Source organism: Argentina silus (genome assembly GCF_951799395.1).
Source record: "Argentina silus genome assembly, chromosome: 3".
Classification (NCBI taxonomy): Eukaryota; Metazoa; Chordata; class Actinopteri; order Argentiniformes; family Argentinidae; genus Argentina; species Argentina silus.
This window is the reverse complement of record NC_139657.1, coordinates 11,262,403-11,284,902: the sequence shown is the minus strand read 5'-3', so window position 1 is coordinate 11,284,902 and position 22,500 is coordinate 11,262,403. Positions and strand designations below refer to the sequence as shown.

Sequence of the window (22,500 nt, the reverse complement as noted above, 5' to 3'; positions counted from 1 at the left end):
ATGAGTTTCTCTCTATCATTCTCTCCTTCTCGCCCTCTCTCGATCCCTCTCCCCCCCTCCCCCCCTCCCTCCCTCTCCCTGTCCCCTTGTCCCCCCCCCTCTCTCTCTCTCTCTCTCTCTCTCTCACTCTCTCTCTCCCTCTCTCTCCCTCTCTCTCCCTCTCTCTCTCTCTCTCTCTCCCTCTCTCTCTCTCTCTCTCTCTCCCTCTCTCTCTCTCTCTCTCCCTCCCCCATATGATAATCTACTCAGGCCCCTTACCAGCTGGCACTCTCTGATACAATATTCTGGTTTTAGTGCAATCCAACTCTGGCCAATAAACCGGTTTCATTTTGAATAAATAAGCTGGTGTTCATATCATCCCTGCTCAAGAAATGCAAAAAAATATTTACTGGCATTATTTACAGACGTCTTTCAGTCCTGATCATATGTGTACAAATTGGGCAGATGTGTCTGTGTTTTTTCTTCTTCTCCAAATTCATATGTTTAGCATTTTCATGTCCGGTTAATCCGAGGGACTCTGATGATTACCCTCTAATCACCCAAACATGTCTCCACAGTGCGTTCATTCTTTGACTGTCGAGAATGTATGTGTGAACTTGGGACTGCTACGGTAAGGATCTCCTACGCGACAGTCAGCACAGCCTGTGATGGCGAACGACCCGCCTCAGTTAGACGCCATAAATCTAACGAACGAACGTGTTCATTATGACCTCGAGCATCATCCAATTGAGACGCTATAAACCAATTAGCTCATGTTATGTCAACACTGGCCTGTCACCGCGCAGTATCTAATGAACAAAATATCATTCCGTCAGGGGATATCTATCTAATGAAGTGCGTCTCGCTTGCAAACCGCCTAAAAACGGGGCTCCTTGGTTCCTGATAAGCTCATCTCACAAGTCTCGTGTCACAGACAAACCCCCAAGCCGGGTTATTTTTCTCTTTTTTTTTTAAACCACAAGACCCCTGTTGCTTTCCATCTAAGTCAGGGTGCTTGCCCAGGCAGGGCAGAGTTAAACTGTCACTTCCAGCTCTCGCAAGCGTTGTGGTTGCCTGTGTGAAAGTACAGTAGCAGTCTAGAACCAGACCAGGTGGAACATGTCACTGCTGTTGTGAGGGAGGTCTTGTTCCTGAAGCAGGAAGGCGTTGGCCTCTGCAAGGCCTTCTCTGTGACCTACACGCACGCATGCACGCACGCACACATGCACACACACACACACACATACACACACACACACACACACACACACACACACGCACACATGCACACATGCACACATGCACGCACACACACATATACCTATACACACACACACACCCACTCTCTCTCTCTCTCTCTTGGCTGCCCTCTCTTCCCAACCCTTCAGACGACTGGGAGATAGCAGGAGTTTAGTCTAGAGGGGCTGCTTATCTGAGATGGAGCGTCTGCAGCATATTTTACGTGTGTGTGTGTGTGTGTGTGTGTGTGTGTGTGTGTGTGTGTGTATGTGAGAGGCAAGAGTGGGAGGAGTACAGACCTGCATGTGTTTGCCTGCGTTTGTTTGTGTGTGCAATCGTGCAAGAGGCAGTGGGTGTGCGTATGTGAACTGGTGTGCGTTTTGTAAAAAAAACACCCCAAAAAAAACACTGTAGGTAGAGGACAACGTGTGAAATGTGTGAAAACCACCACCAATCGACATCAATAAAACGGTTCCAATTGACGCAAGAGTCAAACCGCACGGCATTAACATACCCGAAAAGGGAAAGCGTGTGTGGTTGGCAATGCTCGGTTTTGGTACACACTCTTTTTTTTTTTTTTTGGACAAAATGCTTTCCCCCCTGGCACAGGAGAGCTGACAAATACTGTGCCTATTCCCAGGCCCCCCCCCCTGTGCAGTCTCTCCACCACCCTCTCTAGCCTGTCCCTGTCCCTGTCCCTGTCCCTGTCCCTGTCCCTGTCCCTGTCCCTGCCACTCAGCCCAACCCTCACACAACCCTGATCAGGTTGCCATCTTCAATAGCCAGCGCTAGCTGCTATACCGTCCGCTAGGCAGACACCCGGTGTTTATGAGGACAGCTGCCACCAGCGAAAGGTCACTTACGGCCCCGTTCCCTATGACAGCTCGCCAATACTTTGGTGTTACTGAACCCATTAAGCCATTGACTACCTGTAAGTCACTAAACAAGCGAGTGTGAAATGTCTTTGTATATCTAAATGAACGGCACGGTTCATAACCTAATCAATGTGGGGTTGGAACTGATCGTTTCTCGCCATGTATTCGGGGATCTCGATGCCAAGGGGATGACAGGTATCATGGATCCCTTGTGTGTGTGTGTGTGTGTGTGTGTGTGTGTGTGTGTGTGTGTGTGTGCGTGCGTGCGGAGCAGAGCCAAGCCAAGCCAGCCTGACAGTGAGAGGCATCTGTCGCTGCAGTTTAGAGCTCAGCGCACAGAACCTGCAGCAGGTCCAGACTGCCTCTCGACTTACTGTGCATAAACACCGGCCCAGTCAAGTGCCTCACACCCCTCTCTTGATTAATTCAAGCAAATGTATTTATTGTAAACAAGCCCTGTGGGATGGAATTCAATTGAGAGGAGACGCGGAGCCAACCGCTGGTGGGCCCGGAGGAGAGGAGAGGACCGGAGCCCATAATGGCCTCATTAGCAGCCTGTCAGTAACCATCCCACACGCTGCCTGGCACAGGACGCAGCTGATCCACGTTAACTCCTACGGTACCGGACCATAGTACCGCTCCCTCCCTACAGACCAGCACCAGCACCACCCTGCTCTGGACCAGAGAGACATCACACTACTACAGACCAGCACCATCACCACCACCACCCTGCTCTGGACCATAGTACCACTCCCTCCTACAGACCAGCACCACCATCATCCCCCCTGCTCTGGACCATAGTACCACTCCCTCCTACAGACCAGCACCACCATCATCCCCCCTGCTCTGGACCATAGTACTACTCCCTCCTACAGACCACCACCACCACCACCCACCCTGCTCTGGACCATAGTACTACTCCCTCACACAGCTCTGGACCAAATAGGCAACACCCTCCCTCACACAGACCAGCACCACCACCCCCCCACCCCCCCCCCCCCCCCCCCCCCCCACCCCCTGCTGTGCAGCAGAGAGACAACACACTCCCTCCTAGAGACCAACCACCCCCCCCCTCTCCCCCCGCTTTGTACCACAGTGATAGCACAGGGACTCACCTCCACTCTATCTACCTACCCACCGATGTCTCCTCAGAAAACAAGAGACAGTAGTTTCACAGTAGAGTCACCCAACAGTAGGAAGTACTGTATAATCGCCACAGAGACAGGGATGGGGGGGCGGGGTGGGGGCGGGGGGGGGGGGCAGGACCGTATATAGATATCGGGATTGTACTGTAGTATTGCCAACCCCTGGAGCTGTAGTAGAATTAACAAGGTCCAACAGACACCCAATGAAAACAATACAGATCAATTTAATATAAATGCCAAGGAGTGGAGGGCATAATATCAAACCATAACAGTGCCGAGCCATACAAGACAATCATAAACCAATTTAGAGCCATCCAGGCAATTTCCTGGGGCTTCCACTTGTGGGGAAGACTTCAATAAATCACCCAGACAACAAAGGGAATATCTATTTCAGGGAAAAAAGAGAAGAGACTATTGGGTTTCTCTCTGTGGGGGCCGGGGTGGTGGGGGTGGGGGTGAGGGTGGGGGTGGGGGGGAGCATTTGAGGAGAGTTTTAAATAAGAGCATGGAGAGTTTAGAAACGTACACTACGACTGTACATGCCTGATGCCGTGGCTGAATGAGAAAAAAAGAGCGTCATGGTGATAATATCTACCTACAGGATATGCCGTTAACACACACACACACACACACACACACACACACACACACACACACAGCATAGAGGAGAGGAGCGACGTGGCGTGGAGTGGAGTGAGACGCCCTCGCTGTAGAGGAGAGGGAGCGGAGGGTTAACTGACAGACAGAGAGTGACAGTGTGATCAGTATGGCTCCTCCGTCCATTAGTGACTGCACACCGCTCTCCATATGTGAAAGCCCCCCCCAGGCTAGCTCAGCTCAGCTCAGCTCAGCCCCCTGCTCACAAACACACACACACATATTTAGTGAGGTCTAAGGGTCACAAAGAGGTTAGAGAGCTGTTGATCTTTCCTTCCACTACGGGGAGGGGTTGTTGCATTAAGGTTGTTGCTGTACAGTACCATTGCCATGGTGACTGCGTAACCCTAGTGTATCCATACAGGAGTGTGTTTACATGTCTAGGTGAGTAACACCGGACTACAACCTCTGCTACCGGATTAGTTTAACGTGACAGCGGAGCTGTGTGTACAGGGCAGTGGTCGTTTTGCGTACGCGCTTATTCAATCTCTGATAGATCAATTGAATTAGTTTAATTCAAATCGTTTCGGGACACAAAGCCTCTTTGTGTTAAAACAAAGATCAGATGACAAGACGATACGAACAAAAAAAAAATGCTGCTCTGTCGTAGAGGGTTCAAAAGTTGAACAGAGTAAAAAAAATAAAAAATAAAATGAAAATGTCAACAAAAGGTGTACAGTACCCTGCCTAGATACCAGGCCTTAGATGATGTTGGGCAGGATAGTGCATGTCTGCTTCGAATTAGATTAGAGCCTTTCCAGGTAGTAAGACTATGGAGACGTTTGGCAGTAAACAATTTGATAAGCATTAAACTCCTCTTGTGCCTCCTCTAATTGAAAACAACACATGCCCCCCAGCAACTATTTTGTAGCTATTTTGTAGTGGCTGTCCTTGTTGTTATCATCGCTCTGTTAGGTTTAATAGAAGTGAAATGCCAGACCGATTCCTTTGTCTTTGGGCAGTTCTTATTTTTGAGAGGCAGACAAATGTGTTTACAAGAGGCAGGACAGGATTGGCTCTTTAAATGATCAAGATGGGTTCAAAGCAGAAACTCCTCCTACCTAAAGCACAGCAGACGCCTGTTTGGTTATGAAATGGTTGTCAGCGCTGTAAAGGGATAAAGTGAATCAGTAAATGATAATAAATAGAATAGCTTGCAATGTATTAAAACTAGCTCACGTCACATGCCATCGTTCTGCGACTGTTACTGATTATGCTGTGTTCACAGAGATGAAAGGGCATACCTGATGACACTGACAACTGTTTTGTAAAAAAAAAAAAAAAGAAAAAAAAAAGAAAGACAATTTTCAAATACATCAATACATATCAAGCTTTACAATTATCCGCCCCGTGAAGCCGTCCGTGGGGACAGAGAGAGAGAGAGAGAGAGAAAGCGATACGAGGCTTGAGAGAGAGCGAGGGAGTAAAAGAGAGAGAAAGAGAGAGATTATAAGGGAGGCATGGCAGGCTGTGCTAGAGGCTTAGCCTGGCTTGGCGGGGAGGTGGAACCTACTGAATTCTAATGAACTGGCAAGGCTTCCCAAAAGCAGCTCCTACAGTCTCCGCCGCCGCGGAAGGAGAGGAGGAGGTGATTAGGGAGGCCGCGCCTCCTCCGCGACGCACCAAACAGAGCAGGTCATTTCCCCTGTGATAATTATGCCCATAACCAGGCATGAGGGATTGGTAATGGCCCTGCTTATTCTTCATGCGCTGTGGAGGTGCGGCGTAGGTTGTCGTGGGGAAACGTATGATTATGTAGGTGTTTGTTGGGGTTTTTTCTTTTGCTTCCTTTGGTGGGGTGACTCTGGTAAGAGTTGCAAAGGCTGTTGAAAAGGGCAGCAGGGGGAACTTGGCCTTTGAGAGGGAAGTTAACGAATGAACTTCATTATTGAGGAGCATACCAGGGAGACCCCCTGGTGTGTGTGATGTATTACCTAGCGTCAAACCTACACACTCCCCCAACATCACCAATATAGCTCCACACCAACTCCGGGGGAGGTAGACGTGTAAACTAAAATAGTTAACCTTCTGCCTTGGAGAGAGAGAGAGAGAGAGAAAAAAAAGAGAAAGAAATGCAACAAACAAGGATATACAAAGGTTTTCTTTATATTCTTGTTCAAACCACAAATTCAATAAGCCCCCTTGTGAAACAGCATCTGCATCACTGCTTTAAAAACTAGAAATAGCACTCATGATTTTTTCGATCCATTTTTTTCCCACTCCTCTCTAGATAGAAACACTGCAGTGAACAATGAGGCATCGCCTCCATCTGTGACTGCTCTGCTCACAAAAACCCCCCAAATAAAAACTCTTTTAGCTTTAAACGAACAAATGTTCACCGCACTGTTCTCTTCGTGTCTTACAAGTGGAGTATCTACCTCACGCGGCAGTCTAGATCACAGCGTATGGATTACACTAATTTGTTACAAAGAGCACAGCTCAAGCGAGAAAATAACTTGTTCCCAAGTTCACAGCACTCTATAAAAACAAGTGACCCACCAGAGGGAGTAGCTTGTTCCTTTAAGATTGAGGGAGATCTTTAGGCTATGCTCCACACACTCCGTACGCTTAGCCTTCCCCCCCCCCCACACTCCTTTCCGCTGGGCCTTGCCGGTGTTTCTCCGTGGTCGGACCAAGCCCTTTTAGCGAGCGCGCTCCAGAACGCTTTTACTCTTGACTTATGAGGATGCCATGGATGCACGGGAGTGATTCATCACTGGGTGTGCTCCTCCTGCACCCTCACACATTAGTAATGTGGTCCTGGGAGGAGGAGGCCTGTCACTACTCTGTACCTGGACCCTCTGAACAAGGTAGGTCAGCAGGAGGCAGCAGCGCCTGGCCCACTTTTAGTCTTTCACAGCACCTTTAAGTTTCCTCCGGCTGCGAGAGAGCAGAGCTTGACGGACATGCTCAGACAGACCTGGGCTCTGGGCGTTGTGGTCACAGACTCGTACTGTACTGTACTGTACTGTACACAAGAGAGGTATTGTGTCTTTATCTTAATGAGAGAATAGGGTAAAATGTTGAATTGGTTCAAAATAACAGCGTTATGGAAAGGGACTGGCTGAAGCAAAGAGACATGAGTGAGATTTTTTACCCCAGACTTCTTCTTCTTCTTCTTCCCAGACTTTCTCATCCAAAGCAACACAAGCCTTAGGGAATGTCATCACAAGGCTGGCTAGTCTTCTGTAATGCCAGCGTAACAACATGTTATGAGTAACAAACCCATGATCAGCTGTGCTTTCATATAGAGCCAGTTTAAGGCAGTATAAGCTTTTGACCTTACATTGCAGGTAATGTAAGTTTAAACACCCACCTCGGGTATTCATGTTTGTCATTTTACGTGTGAAGATTAGATGGAAAAAAGGCTGTTTGAAACCAAAACACAGGATTAAGGGATAATGCTGCTCTATGTCTTGTGAGTCGACCCTGATTCTGTAATCCAGCACAATACTGTGTGACAGCATATTCCCCTCTCTCTTACAGTCAATACACTTGCTGCAAAACACCTCTCTCATTGACGTCACCAAAAAATTAATTTATACAACGTGGGAGAAAACTATAGGAACTGAATATTTAACTTCTTCAAATTTAAATTCTACTGCATTTCAAATATTTTGAAATAAAACATTTGTACAAAACACTGTACAAGTAAAGGGACACTACTGTACCACAGGAGGCTGGTGGAGGTAGAAATCGGAGGATGGACTCATTGTCATGCATGGTATGGAACAATGAGCCCGTCCTCCGATTTCTACCTCCACCAGCCTCCACTGTCCTGTACATAGTAAAACCTTTAACAAAGCCTTTACCAAAGTAAAAATCTTTAACAAAGACAGCAGTGTTGCCTTTAGTCTTAGGGAGAAAGAAAAAAAAAAGGAAAAAAACAGCAGTGAATGGATTTAAATTACGAAGACTCGCACCTTAATGACCAGGGACTGAGAAATGAAGTTGATCTTTAAGTGAGCCAACCTGCAGTCAGCCACAGCATCATTAAGGGGACTGCCACTTAATCAGAGAGGACACCAATTTAGCAAGAAGCTAACTATGCAGGAGGAGCCCTCAGTGGTAACACACACATTATAAAGCATCACAAAGCATGATACATAACCAGGTACTGTGCACATCTCTCTCTCTCTCTCTCTCTCTCTCTCTCTCTCTCTCTTTCTCTCTCTCTCAACCTGCCTTATTTTCCTGACTCCCTCTCCCTCTCTCTCACAGTTTTTTTTTTTTTTCAGAATTTCTACCGCAGACACAGTAGAATGAGAACATTCCTTTGATGTCTGGGATCCCATAATGCTGAGGCGTGGAAAGCCGCATGCCTGTTATCTGTAGAATCTTAATGATCACGGCCAACTTCACAACGGGTTAACTATATTCCTCTGTTCTCACACCGCTTGCCAAGAGAAACACAAATGAACAGCAACGGAAAACAGCAACCGACTCTCTAAATAAAATCTAATTCAATACAAAGTTGCACATGTGATCAACACAAATTTCAATGCAAAAAGATCACCCAGAGCTTCACTGTGCTTTTCACCCCCCCCCCTTGTAAATGGAAGTGGTGCTTCTCTGAATCTCAGTGTCTTCACTAAACATAATTATGCCCTGTGTTGTATCTGAGAACCTCGCAATTTCTCGCTCTAATTGAATGAAAATATATTTTCTAGAATGCCAGAATGCTAATAATTTACTAAATATAATCTAATCACAGCACCTCTTCACATCCTCATGGCTATTCATGTGCAGTGTGATCTTTTATCTTAAAACTGTGCTTGAGAAACAATCACATCCGACGACAATTATTTCAGTGAACATCTTAGTCCTTGCATAGTTTATTCAACAATATTACATCTGAATAATTCAGGAATGAAATGATATATGTTAATTATGGGCTCCATTATGCAAACCTGATATCATTGCATCTGCATTTTCACTACTATTATAATTTCAAATTCCATAACAGAACACTTCTGATAACTGGGATAATGGCTCTGTGTTGAATGGTTTCAATAGGGCAGTTCCAAAAAGAAAAAATCACTTGTCCTGGTCTGGTACCTCACTCATTTCCTTGAGAATGAAGAGTAGATATCGGATAAGAGTGAGGCCAAGTGGGGAGGCTGTGTGTGTGTGTGTGTGTGTGTGTGTGTGTGTGGGGAGGGGGGCGGGGGAGTGAGCCTGGGTATACCTCTACTCCAGAGGAAGTTAATGATGGCACAAGGACATTTAATTACGGCACCCATCTTAAAGCTTCCCCCCGTCAGCATCACTCAGGATCATATCCGGAGGAGCTCCGTGACCTCAGCGACTGTCGGCCCCCATGAATCAAACCTTTCATTACATGCTGACACTCTTGTCCTGCGCTGGACGTGCGTTGCACCATGGGAAAGTGATGAGGCACAGGAAAGCCGAAGAGTGACATATAACCTGCGCTCATGCAAGGCCAACCCTGCCCCCCCCCCCCCCCCCGCCCCCCCCCCCCCCCCCTCCCTGCCAGCACGGCCAACTGCCTAGGCTGGCACCCCTTGCCATCTCAGCACAGCCCTCACCCCCTCGGCCCCTCACCTCACCTGGGGGCGGCAGGCAGCCGGCAGAAGAGAAATCGCCCGCAGCAGATGGGGCCACTTACTTGAGCTGGCCCATCCGAGCATTGACTCCTTGTCACATGTCACTTACTCTTGTTTTTCTGCTTTGACAACACTTCAAGACAAGGCCTTTCAGTTTGGGGTGAGACACAAAGAGACAGGGTGAGGAAGAGCTGACGAGGCCTCTCCTCGCTCCGGCTCAGACGCTCACAAAGAGCCGGCACCAGAGAGGAACCAGATTAAGAGCCCACAAAGACAGCCCCCCCCCCCCCCCTCCCGCTCCCATCCCCACAATGAGCTGCCACACACCCCCACAGCTCCCCACAGCTCCCCACAGCTCCCCACAGCTCCTCACGCCACTCTCCTCCTTTCACTCTCTCTGGCCCCAGGAGGTGATCAGAAAAAAACGGCTCCATTCTATGAAACTTATGCAAAGAAAGTGCATTTACAAAGACCATTTGCAATTTTACAAAATGGCAGACATAATGCTTTTACTGAAAAATGAGGGCCTGTCATATTGTGTGGGAGAGAAAAAAATAACAGTGAAGAGGAAAAATTGAGAAAAATCATGCTGGCCTGGTTTACGACAAATAGATAGCTCTATTGATTTCCTTTTTACAGCCGCCGTCCATCCCTCAGTGCTGTGATTATACTGACCTATTTCAGACAAAAAAAAAAGAATAGTCTATCTATTATGGATTAAACCAAAGCGTCCGAAAGGAAAATATTATTTTCATGGAACAAACAAATAGACGAAGATGAAACATTATCTACTGTAAAGAAGAAGAAGAAAAAAAAAGATGGTGAGTGTCCATTTGAGTGTGGTTCTGAGAGAGGGGAAAAAAAACAAAAAAAGCACGGTCCAGCTCCATCCTGGGAATCCAATAACTGTGCAACAGCACAAGCTTCACTTGGTAGGGGTCCTCGCTGAGGGCCAGCAGGATTGATTACACGTTTGACACTTCAAAACATTTGACGACACAAACATTTCAAAAATATGATATTCTAAACGCAATTTCAAAAAACACAAGGGTGTCATATTAACGATTGACTATGAGTAACTGAATAACTGGAACAGAAACAAACAATATTAGAATGACCAAATATTTGCTTTGTTTTATTTCTCTTTTTTATATTGCAAAAAAAAAAACAACAACAACGATATAAATCTATGATCTGTGATTTTCCTCTCTGTGTCTGAGTATGATTGTATCTGCTGCGTATGGTGCTACAGTACACTGCAGTGTGTCTGTTGTGTGTCTCACCAGAGTATCTCTCTCTCTCTCTCTCTCTCTGTCTCTCTGAAGCTCAGGGACTCGGGCGGCATGATCGTCATTATAAGCTCAAGCTAAACAATGTACTGGATGCACTTCCCACATGAGTGCAACTAACAAATCCCCGCAGAGCTGAATCAAGGCTACAATGTGATGAAACACCTTCAAACACAAACACGGAGTACGGAACACTGAGCTGCAGCTTGCAGAGACGACTCGCTCTGCCCCGGGCTCTTCCACAGGAGCAAGCCTGTTGCCAAGCAAAAAAATGCGAAAAGAGCAACTGGGACATATTATTCATCCAAATTGGCAGTGTACAGCACGATTAGGGATGACAGTGTCTCTATGTTCGATTATCCGCAAATATTTAAAGTCAGGAGTGTACCAATACCTAGCTCTCACTGCTGAGAAATGGAAAAGGAAAAAGAAAAGAAGAAGAGGTCTGAGGTGTCACCAGATGTTTAAATATAGGGCTTTATGTATCACCTGGTCACAGTGAACATGCAAGGAGTGGTGCTATTAGTGTATTTTACTAATATTTGGATGGGTGTGACAAAAACCCTTTAAAGGGCGTTGGTGAGACATCGTACTATACCGTAAAATAAAGACAACGTGAATATAACGACCGAAAAAAAACGTCCAATGTCCAATATCTATTGAATGACAACATTCATAGTTTGGCAGAGAGACCCTTTTTGGTGGCTTCTCTGATGTCTAAATCACTTGTGTGAGATGAACGGTAGAGTCACCCACTGTGTCTGTGTGTGTATCTCTGGAGGAGAGCAACTCAATACACAGCGCAGGTGAATAAATGAAGACGCAGGGACAGGGCCATGTTTCTCAATCAGCAGAAGCCGGCTGTCGTCACCAATGGAGATAAATACACTCTGGGAGCGCACAGGCGCTCCTCCACACAGCGTATTTATGAGACTGAGCTGAGGGCGTTCACGGGGAAAAAAGAAAACGGTGCTGTCTGTTCTCCTCTCTTCTCCTCTCCTCTCCTCTCCTCTCCTCTCCTCTCCTCTCCTCTCTCCTCCACCGTGGAGGATCTGTGCTACTGCCTCCCTCTGGCCGTTCTCTACCCAAACAGGACATGCAGTATGCATGCCGTCTCTCGCAAACTGCTAAAGACCGCCTCTCTCGGGTGTGCTCAAACTGTGACATTCCACAGCGTTCACTAGACCAATTTAATTTGGAGAAAAAAAGAGAATTCTCCCCCCGAAAATGAAGTAAGACTTTCATACTGTACACACGATTGAACTCGAGAAAATATACACCACATGAAACACGAAACTGTTTATACAGTATCGCTATGGCCATTGGACGGTGCGGGAGAGCAGTGAGAAAGTGAGAGGATTAAAGCAGGTAATCAAGAGGACATCTTCCCTCTGAGAGGAAGAGTGAACATGGCTAGACATCCTCTCTGTGCTCTCTCTCTGGTTGCTCTCTCTCTCTCTCTCTCTCTCTCTCTCTCTCTCTCTCTCTCTCTGGTTGCTCTCTCTCTCTCTGGTTGCTCTCTCTCTCTCTCTCTCTCTTTCTCTCTCTCTCTCTGTCCTATCAGAGCAGCGACATACGTGCGCTTCAGTCTGCTGATGGGAGATTAGAGGTGAGAGACGTGTAATCTCAGTCTAATCTGCTAGTTCATCTGATCCACCGGTCTACACCGACTCCCTCAACAGGTCGTAACAGAAACTCATCTCACAGGAAGACGAGGCTTACTGGACTCGGGGGGGGGGGGCTTTATTTTTTCGACCCTGTATCAAGCAGGTAGGTACTTAAAAAATAGTGTCCAAAAGTGTTCATACAGTACCTTTAATGATTCTACGACTAGGCCCATAACCTACAGCTCTCATAGAGTTGAGCAAACACATTTTTCAACAGATTTTTTTTTTAGCTCTATCCAAACACAGCATGTGGTCATAACAGTTTCTCTTAATTCCAGTTAAAATACTGCTTTAAATAAGTCAACATTTCAACGTTTATTTTACGTCGAAATCTATCTCCCAAACATACCCATTTTAGGGCACTTTCACAGACCACTTTGCCTTGCAGTAGCACTAAATACACACGGAGGCTATAAAGCTGTCAGGGAAAATGTAAAGTAAAACCATAGTTGATTCCTTAGTGAGAATTACAGCTTTGTGGTAAGAGTTATATGGCCTGAAGGGAGGAGTGGGCACCCTTAATGGTAGAAAGCGTGTGAGAGGCTGCAGCCCCAAGCCTATAAATCTCCTTTCACTCCCTATCACAGCCTTAGAGGAGGGAAGCCATGACGGTTCATCAGCACAATGAATGAAGTATACATTGTCACTTCACTTACTTAAGGCTGAGAGAGCGGGGGGGGGGGGAGAAGTGGGATTGGAGAAGAGGAGAGTGTAGAGAGGAGAGGAGAGGAGAGGAGAGGAGAGGAGGGGAGGGGAGGGGAGAGGAGAGGAGAGGAGAGGAGAGGAGAGGAGGGGAGGGGAGGGGAGGGGAGAGGAGAGGAGAGGAGAGGAGAGGAGAGGAGAGGAGAGGAGAGGAGAGGAGGGGAGGGGAGGGGAGGGGAGGGGAGAGAAGTGGGATTGGAGAAGAGGAGAGTGTAGAGAGGAAAGGAGAGAAGCGGAAAAAGAAAAGGAGAGAAGAGAAGAAAGGAAAGGAGAGGAGAGAGGCCTGGTTGGTCTGGTCTGCCAGGGAACAGCTGCCTCTGTAATCTATATTGATGAGAGGACTGGCACGGCGGGGCGCTTCCTAAAGCCTTGGGTGTAGCTGCAGAGACAGAAATAGTGTTGCAGCCAGTCTGTAAACCATGCTGGGTGGAGCCTCATTATTACTTCACTAGCCCGGAACTACCCTCTCCCTCTCGTAATGCACTCAAGATCTTCCCTGACACTCCCAGTGACCATTAAATGGCCTTTGAACCTTTCCTTGTGCATACAAAATCCTTTTGACTTGGGACTATAGCTTCTTCCTGTCTGCAGCAGCACATCAATCAGCTACTTGTTAAAGAGGGTTTACTTTGATTTCCTGACACAGAATCCCATTTGAATATTTCTCATTGAAATGAGACGGTGCAGTCCAGTCTCTGCCCAGGGCTTTGAACCCAGGCTCCTAAATCATGCTCTTTGATTTCAAGGCCCTTTTCCGGTGTGGAGGTGCTCCGCTCCGCTCTAATTAAGATAGCAGTGGGACATGAGATGGAGGGTCAAAGGGGTTCTGTTCTACCTTCAAGAGGAGGAAGGATATCAAACACACCCACTTCAAACAAACACCACAGCCCTCTAGACAGTTAGGCCAAACAGCTTAACACAATCATCTTTTGCTGACCGATCTGTTATTCTTCGAGACGTGCGTATGAGTTGTCGTGATTGTTACACTCCAGAAGGGCTGGCAAGTGCCTGGGACCGTTTGCTCTGACCTGCTCTGTGATGTTTGAAGCAGAGTGTTTTACAGGGAATGATCTAACCCTGCTCTTCCCAGACAGGGAGATAGACAGAGGGCTCTTACAGGAAAAGCCTTCTGGTCTACCCTCTCCACAAGTTTCATCTAATGATCAGAGCAACAGAATAGCCTTCGGGGCTAGTCTCTCTCCCATTCAGACATACACGCACACACACACACGCGCTCACGCGCACACACACACACACACACACGCAGACACACACACACGCAGACACACACACACACAGACATACACACACACACAGACATACACAGACATACACACACAGACACACACACACACACACACAGACACACACACACACAGACATACACACACACACACACAGACATACACACACACACACACACACACACACACACACACACACACACACACACACACACACACACACACACACACACACACACACTCGAGAACAGGTGCATACACATCAACTTCAATCTCCAGGCTACCTTCGAGTGAACACATACACACACACTCACGTACACATGAATGCACAAACACACACACGGACACAGACAAACACACGCATGCACACCCACACCCACACACACACACCCATACACACACACACACACACACACACGTAAAACAAATCCATTCCGTTGTTCATGTACATCCCATCTGTCTACTGTACTAGGAACCCACTATTTGTTCAACCCAGACCTCCTATACATTGAAGGCGTAGAGACTGTGTCTCCAGGAGAGGGATGAATAAAGGAGGCTTGTTGTTAAGTTATGCTAACAGAGCTCTTCGAGCTCACATGTGCACCATGCTGTGTCACAAACTGCAACGGCAGTTTCTGTATTTCTCTGAAAGGATCTCTGTTTCGGGAATGCACACTGCTCAACCCAGCCTCAATAGGTTACAAAAAAACCACATCCGTGTTTTGGTTTTTTTATGTATTTGTTTTTTTTTTACTTTCAGTTGCAAGCCTTGCAAAGAACAAAGCTTCAGCTATCCTGGGATCAGTGCATGATTTCAAACAGTCATAAGACACAATTTCCTCTCCGATTATTCTAGCCTCTGCACAAAGATAAGGAATAGTAATGAAGAATTGTGATAATGAAGGAACGTTGACTGAATGTATGAGGTTAGGTGCCTTTAAGAGATCACTGTCTGTTTACTTGGGAGAATTTCAATCGCGGTTCACAGTTTACGGTTGTTGACAACGTAGCAGAGGGGTGACAAGCAAAAAACAACAACAACAACAACAACAACTGAATATTAATATAACGCCTGTGTGCGAGGTGTGTTTCAGTGTGTTATTTGAGAGGTAATGATCTGTAACTGTAATATATCAGTTGTTTCATAGTCGTTTTGAGGGAGGCCAGTCACTTATTGTGTGGTGTGAGGTAGATTTTCACATTTTCCGTTATAATCCAACATGTTTTAGGAATAAAAAAAAAAAGAAAAAAGAAAAACATGCATTTTCAAAATGCCTGTACTCACATGTATGTGTCTTCTTTGTTACTGAAATACCTGCAAAGGAGAGAAGAGAAACCACGTTAAAAACAATTGTATCTGTATAATAATAGAGAATAAAAGGACAGTCATTGATATCCAGGGGCCTAACTTAACCCTAAGGTGTCCTGCGGGTGTGTTCCTGTTTTAACAGTGATGCGGTGGCCCTGGGGTGCTACAGTCTGTCATTCAGCAAGGTCACAGAGGTCACAGGCCCAGGTCACAGGCCCAGGGCACCGGTCTGAGTGGCCCATCTGCAGTGCTCCTACTCAAAACAGCCAGTGCAGCATCCCCGGCTCTAACCCCAGCACACGGATTATGAAAATTCATACGAAAACAAAACCTCGTCTGGAATGCAAATGTGATGACCGGCCACATTGCAATACCTTGCTGTAGGACCTCACGGGGCACATGGGTAATATGAGTAAGTCTGTTCCCCTGAGCGGGGGGGGGGGGGGGAGCGACGGCGGCGCTGTGACCTCACTGTGAGTCAGACCTGCACTGAGGAGGAGGGTGAGGGTGAGGCGGAGCGGGACTGGCAGCGCTCAGCCTCCCTCCCTCCCCACACCCCACTCCAACCCCCCCCCCGCCCAAACACCCCCACAACCCCCACCCCCCACCCCCACTATCCCCCCTTCGGGTGTCAACTCATCTGATGAGCTGCTCTGACTCTGGCTGAGGCTCCGGCTGCCTCCTCTCTCTCTCTCTCTCTCTCTTGTCTGCAACGTTGGTCTAATGCCCCGGGAGCCCGACGCGGGCGAGCGCACAGACAGCCCATGGTCCCCAGCGGCCCCGCCGATGCTCATGCTTTGCGGGGCGAGAGCACACTAATAGATCCCACTTGTCATGCGGAAGCAATGGCTAATTTTTCTACAGCTTGCATTTGAAACTCAGGGGATGGCGGGCTGACATGATTCAATAATTCTCGGCAACCCAAAAAAAGCCGACTGGCCGGAGATAACAATGTTTCAGACACGTTTGGGGGGCGGGGGGGGCGGGGGCGGGGGCGGGGGGTGGGGGGAGTCAAAGAGCAATGGGGGGGAAAACAAATAAGCCCTTCAGCTTTCTGTACACAGACACACATCTGATATCAACTCCATTGAGCAGAAAGAGGGAAAACAGTCACCTAGGGGCCAGGGCTCTGTGATCACTCTGCGATGGTGCTCTAGTATTGTTCCAATGCTTGCGGCCCAACGCCAGTCTGTCCAACTGTGACATTACGCAAGGAGGAGGAAAAACAAACTGTAATCCTCCTTTAATTCCAGACCTCAATCAAATAGTGGAGTAGTCAGTGCTGGCCTTATGGCCCACAAGGGAGCTGTGGCAGCAAGGTGCTGCTAGAGCAGGCAGCTTTAATACAACTTTAATACATGCTGTTGGGAATAACAAGCCTTTTTGTTTTGGCAGGCTGGAGTTCTACGAACACCATGTAAGGAACCTCTCTGGGTTCTAGCTGTGGAAATAGTGTCAGGAATATGGCAAAAACATGAGCTTTTTCCTGGCTTATCTTCACATCTTACAAGCACTAATATAATATAATATAGTACGCAGACATTGTACTGTATGACTGCTTCATAATTGGTCTCTGGTTATTGTTAGATACAGAATACCATGTGGTGTTGAGTTAAACTTCAAATCTTTCACTTTAGACCAAAAAAAAAAACACAAAAGGAAATTGGTGGAAAATGCATAGTCATTTCCTATATTATTCACATTAAATCACCGTCTATCAGCGTGCTGATCAACAGAATACTGCAACACTATATCTCAACATGTCCGTCCTCCCAGAGGAGCCAATACATAAGACACAACTGAAATAAGAAACATGATTGCGTACACGGACCTGCCGCTAAGGAAAATAATGAATCTCGAGAGAGAGAGAGAGATATTTACGCTAACGGAAGTGAGAGCAACAGGGGAGATGTGGGTGTGGGTGTGTGTGTGTGCCTGACATTGACCACAGAGATCACAAGGAGAGCATGCAGGAGTTTATTTACGTCGGTATAGATAACACAGCACAGAACTGCAAAAATACCACAATGAAGGAGAAAGTAAAGTACAACAACAACAGATTTGACACATTTTCTCCTACGGTAAAAATCTCTGAGGTCCAGTAACTCGTTGTCTCTATGAGTGACTGCACTCCCTGCTAACCCATGGCTTACTGCACAACTAGTTTCCTCTTCACTACCTGTATCAGCCCCATCTCAATGCTGTCGGCTTAGTCCTATCAGCTATAGCAAAACGTACTTGGGACAACGAGAAAGAAGTGATTACTGTCAACAGAGTCAGAGGCTCATTCTGAGAAACGGCATGTTGCTAGGCAAGGGGAAGAAGGGGAGGATGGTAGCTAGCCACATCCTCCTCTACGTGTCATTCAGAGCCCTCTGATTGGAGGTGGCAAGGGGAAAGGGCCGGGGAGCCAATGGGGTGAGTCAGGGCTGTGGGCGGGTGGGGCTTGGCTCTGGCACTGACATTGGCGATGCCTGCCAGGTTACGTCTACTCTACTGGATGGCAGGTTCAGAGGTCAGCTTGGAGGTGAAGCTCTCCTTGAGAGACTGGCAATCTAGCACACAAACACGCTACCAGTTAAAGGAAGATATCATCTATATGTTTATCATTCACAGTAGTACAGCTGGGCTATGTCTATGTACACTCTAATGTAGGGTTCCCTTTAGCTAAGAAACGGTGTGAATGTGCTACTGTAGCTGAAACTTCCCTCGTTTGGAATGCTTCTGATTTCGGAAACACTTTTTACGACAGATTAGCATTTGTCATAATGGAAGGAGGGACGACTGTCATCTGGCGGGTCTTTGATCATTGGGGTTCTACCTGGCGCCGGGTAAACATTCACAGCACATGTTGTGCTTGTGATGGAGTTCTCTCCTCTCAGTCTCTCCTCATGAGAATTTCAGCCAGGTACGGAGGGGAGGGAGAGAGAGAGGAGAGAGAGAGGGAGAGAGAGGGAGAGAGAGGGAGAGAGAGGGAGAGAGGGAGAGAGAGGGGAGGGTGTGTGGGAAGGCTGGCTGGATGTTAAACCTCCACCACATCTATCTGCAGGGGGCACACATCCTGTAAACATGCCACTTAGACAGAAGGGGAGGGTGGTGGTGGTGGTGTGGTGATGATGGGGGGGGGGGGGGGGGGGGGGGGGGGGGGGGGGCAGCAGAGTGGTGGCAGCAGCCCCCCCCACCACCCCAATCACACACCCCCCCCCCCCCCCCCCCCCCCCCACTCCCCCCCCACCCCACTGCCGCCGCCAGTGCCGCCACTCGCCGCTCCGCGCCGCGCCGCCCTCCGCGGCTCAAAGTGACAGCGCTGTAATGAAGTCTGAGCCGCGCGGCAGCCGTACGTCATAATTCCAGGTTCCTTAAAGCCTGACAGGGAATGATTATCATGGATGGTTATTGTCACCCTCCCTCCCTGGGAGACGAGGCGTGCTCAGGGGTTGTTGCACCGTGACATTCAAAGTTACAGTCTCCTTCATATAATGGAGCTGTCCTCTCAGCTCGCTAATGGGAGCGATCCATTTAACCTGTGCCAGAAAACACACAGACGAGGAAGTCCTTAATGCGAGGCCTCTCCCGTGGGGACGTCACACTCCCCCCCTGGCTGCTCCCTTCCTGCTGCTTGATTCATTGACTGGCTGCTCCTCACTTATCCTCATTCACTGCTCAGTCTGGGGAGACAGGGAGGGCCCCGCTTCCTGCGAGCCCGCTCTGTCCGCTCGCCACGCCACCGCTCCACGCCCCCCCCCCCCCCCACCCAACCCCCACCCCCCCCCCCCCCCCCACCCCCACGCACACACAAGGACATGGCCGACGCTGCTCGGGCTGGAATCCTACTCTGCCTGAACGCACCAGCGTGTGTGCACTCCGCACGTAGTACTTTCTTTAAACACTCCTCATCACTGGACTAATCATGAGAATTATGTTCCTGGTGCGTTTCAAGCAGCTGACTAAGTATCCAGAAATGTTACGATTATCATACTGGCAACAATAACTCACTTTCAGAGTAGTTTACATCTGAGAAGTGTACTCAAACAAAGAGTACAATGCACAGTTGGGAGTGCTGTAAACAGTACATGTGGGAAACAGAACAGACTTCTAGTACTACAGCAGGCTATACATAGACTGGACATAGTGTAGCAAGCTATACTGAGAAAGAGGTTCCCAGAACAAAACAAAACGCTCCCCTACAGAATACACTGGATGAGCCGAATTTACGGACCGCACTATGTTGTTCTAACTTCGGCAGTCTTTGGGAAGGCCAAGTTTCATACACAAAGTCATTCCAACAATCCCTCCCTTCCGCAGTGACACACTTATCCCTGTTATACTCGTCTCAACTCTACATGTAAAAATGTAATGATTAAAAAAGCACAATGATTCTAATCAGCTGCCCCCTAATATACTAAAGCACTTAATCCATGGAGAGGCCAACTCTCTGGGGAAGCTAAGGAGAAAAATGACTTCTCTGTCTCCAGGCGCTGTTATTTCTGGTCATTTCTAATTGGTTTTAACTAAAAGCAACCACTCAGTGGCTCCACAGGTTACTCCAATGCATCGCTATGGAATTATCTGCAAATAGAAGATTTACATCCAAATTAGTTTTAGAGGACATCACAATTGTCTTTCAAGAGAAGAGAGGAGAAAGAAGAAAAAAAAAAAAAACCACGCAAGCACATCTTTTTTTTTGTTTCGACAGACACGTAGTTTTAAAAAATGTTTTTAAAAAAATCCCTCCAGGGAGCAGAAAGATGACACGCGGAGGTACGGTATCCGTAGTGACCCTGCGTTTCCACGGGACCCCCTTGTTGACCACGAAGGCCGTGTCACACACTTCCCCTCTCCTTACATATGTTTCCCCGGCTCCTGCTCAGCTTCTCCCATGGTGCAGTTCTGCTTTGCTGGGCCCGGGAGTCTCCAGGTGAGTCCTCGTAGTGCTGTTTGGTGGCTCGTGAATTATACATTGCAGCAGAGGAATTGACGTGGCCCAGGAGGGCCGCGGAAACAGCAGGCATGGCTGGGAGGCAGATTGAAGACTCTGACGGAATTTTAATTGTACCGCAGGGAACGGAGCGATAAGCGCTATTGTTATTGGTGAGCACGCTGCAGCACAGGTTCTCTCAGCTGAGTGCTTAAACAAATGGCGAGCCCCAACAAACAGTCCCGCAACGCTGCCGCAGCGTACAACACTTTAACTGGGGATGGTGTGGCCTTTTGGGTAGGGGTCGTTGTGGTGGAATTGCGGAGGAAGGTTCATAACAACAATGGCAGAGCAATATCTACAATCATACTCCTTGCGAGATAAGCTGTGAATCTTAAATACAGTAGTGCCCGGTGTTGTTCTGCAACACTCTCAAAGGACCAATGAAGGTGAGCTGAGAAGAGGAGATTGGGAAACAATGAAACATTCACACAACTTCCCCTTTTTCATTCAGAAAAAAAAACATTGGCATTCCGTCAATGTTTCTCTGCGCTGCTATTCGCTGGGTTGCAGTGGGTGAAAAGCTAAATGACAGCACTTCTCCTGCCCTGTCTGAAGTTCTTCCCTCTGATCCTGGCTGTACAGTAATTCTGCTCTGAGGCTGAGCGGCGGTCCCTGGAGGCCGGCGGATACAGGAAGCCTCCAAGCGATGGTCAAAGTGAGGCCAGGGGCACAGGCAGGCCTCTGTGTAGTGTGCGAGCAGGCGGTTCCCAGCCCACAGTAATCTCCCTGTGATCCAGCCTGAACCACACACGGGAACCCAATACCTCTCAGCCCTCACCATAAATAAAGCCTAGGCCACTTGTAGCAGACCACCCTGGCTTACTCTACCGTATGCTACGCTACTGTACACCGAGCCTTCTCTGACCACGCTGGGTCAGGCTGGGTGTGAGCATAGGGCGTTTGACTACATCGATTTTTGGAGTGCATACCTCATCGAATTTTCAAATGTTTTTTCTGTCACATATCTAATCATGTCAGTAAATTAGCAAAGTATTGAACACTTTTTGAAGAAACGTGAAGAGAGCAAAACTACTGAGCAGAGGTTACACCCAGCCACTTCCTATTCTCACCAAAGAGAGTTAACGTTTTCACACATTTCTGCATCACCTCAGAGAGGTACTGTGACAGCATGAAGATCCCTCAGGTACAAGCTGCAACACAACACAAGCGTCCCCTGAGGACAAGACCTTGTGAATTTAGATTCAGAGATTTAAATGAGCCCCTCGCATGAAGTCATATAAAGCAGAACGCAATTATATACATGAATATCCCACTACAGTTTATCACACCCTAGGAATGTAACATGTAATAGCCCGGTACTGTACAACAGGCCTACTACAAGAGACTCTTCCTTGAGCTTATGTATTCAGAAAACCGAGAAATATAGTAGAATAATATAGATATAATAATTAACAGTTAACAACAGCTTATGAAGCTCTTGTTGTCAAATCTGTTCTCTTCTGTGTGGTCTGTTGTTGTGCAGGTGCAGTCCTGAGAAACAGAGTGTGAAGCTCCAACAGGAAACCACAATAACAAGTCACGAGTTAGACTTTGCATTTACCTGTGGTCTGCTTCACAATAACAGATTCTTATTCATCTGACCTGTCTCCTTTATCACATGGATCTCACACAATCTAAAGTGATATCTAACTCGGTAAAAGCTCTTTCCATCACACGTATGCGAGTTCAGGTAGTGCAGTAGACCAGATTACTACCATGACAAGGTTTCTCTTGTGAAAGAGATGTTATCTCCATGAGACCTAACCTGGATAAATAAAGGTTAAATGAAACAAAGAAAGACGTGAAATCGATGTTTGCACTGATAGCCGATGACGATTAGCTAGCC

The 22,500-nt window shown here is 47.6% G+C and overlaps 1 protein-coding gene across 2 annotated transcripts in view; it reads right to left on the bottom strand.

The window, feature by feature from the left end:
* roraa (RAR-related orphan receptor A, paralog a) overlaps nt 1-22,500 on the bottom strand; it is a 178,132-nt gene that overhangs the window by 48,414 nt on the left and 107,218 nt on the right. For both annotated transcript variants that reach the window (XM_083667276.1, XM_083667277.1), the window contains one exon: nt 15,650-15,679. In XM_083667276.1, the coding sequence (XP_083523402.1) occupies nt 15,650-15,679 (30 nt within the window). The remainder of the gene's footprint in view (nt 1-15,649; nt 15,680-22,500) is intronic.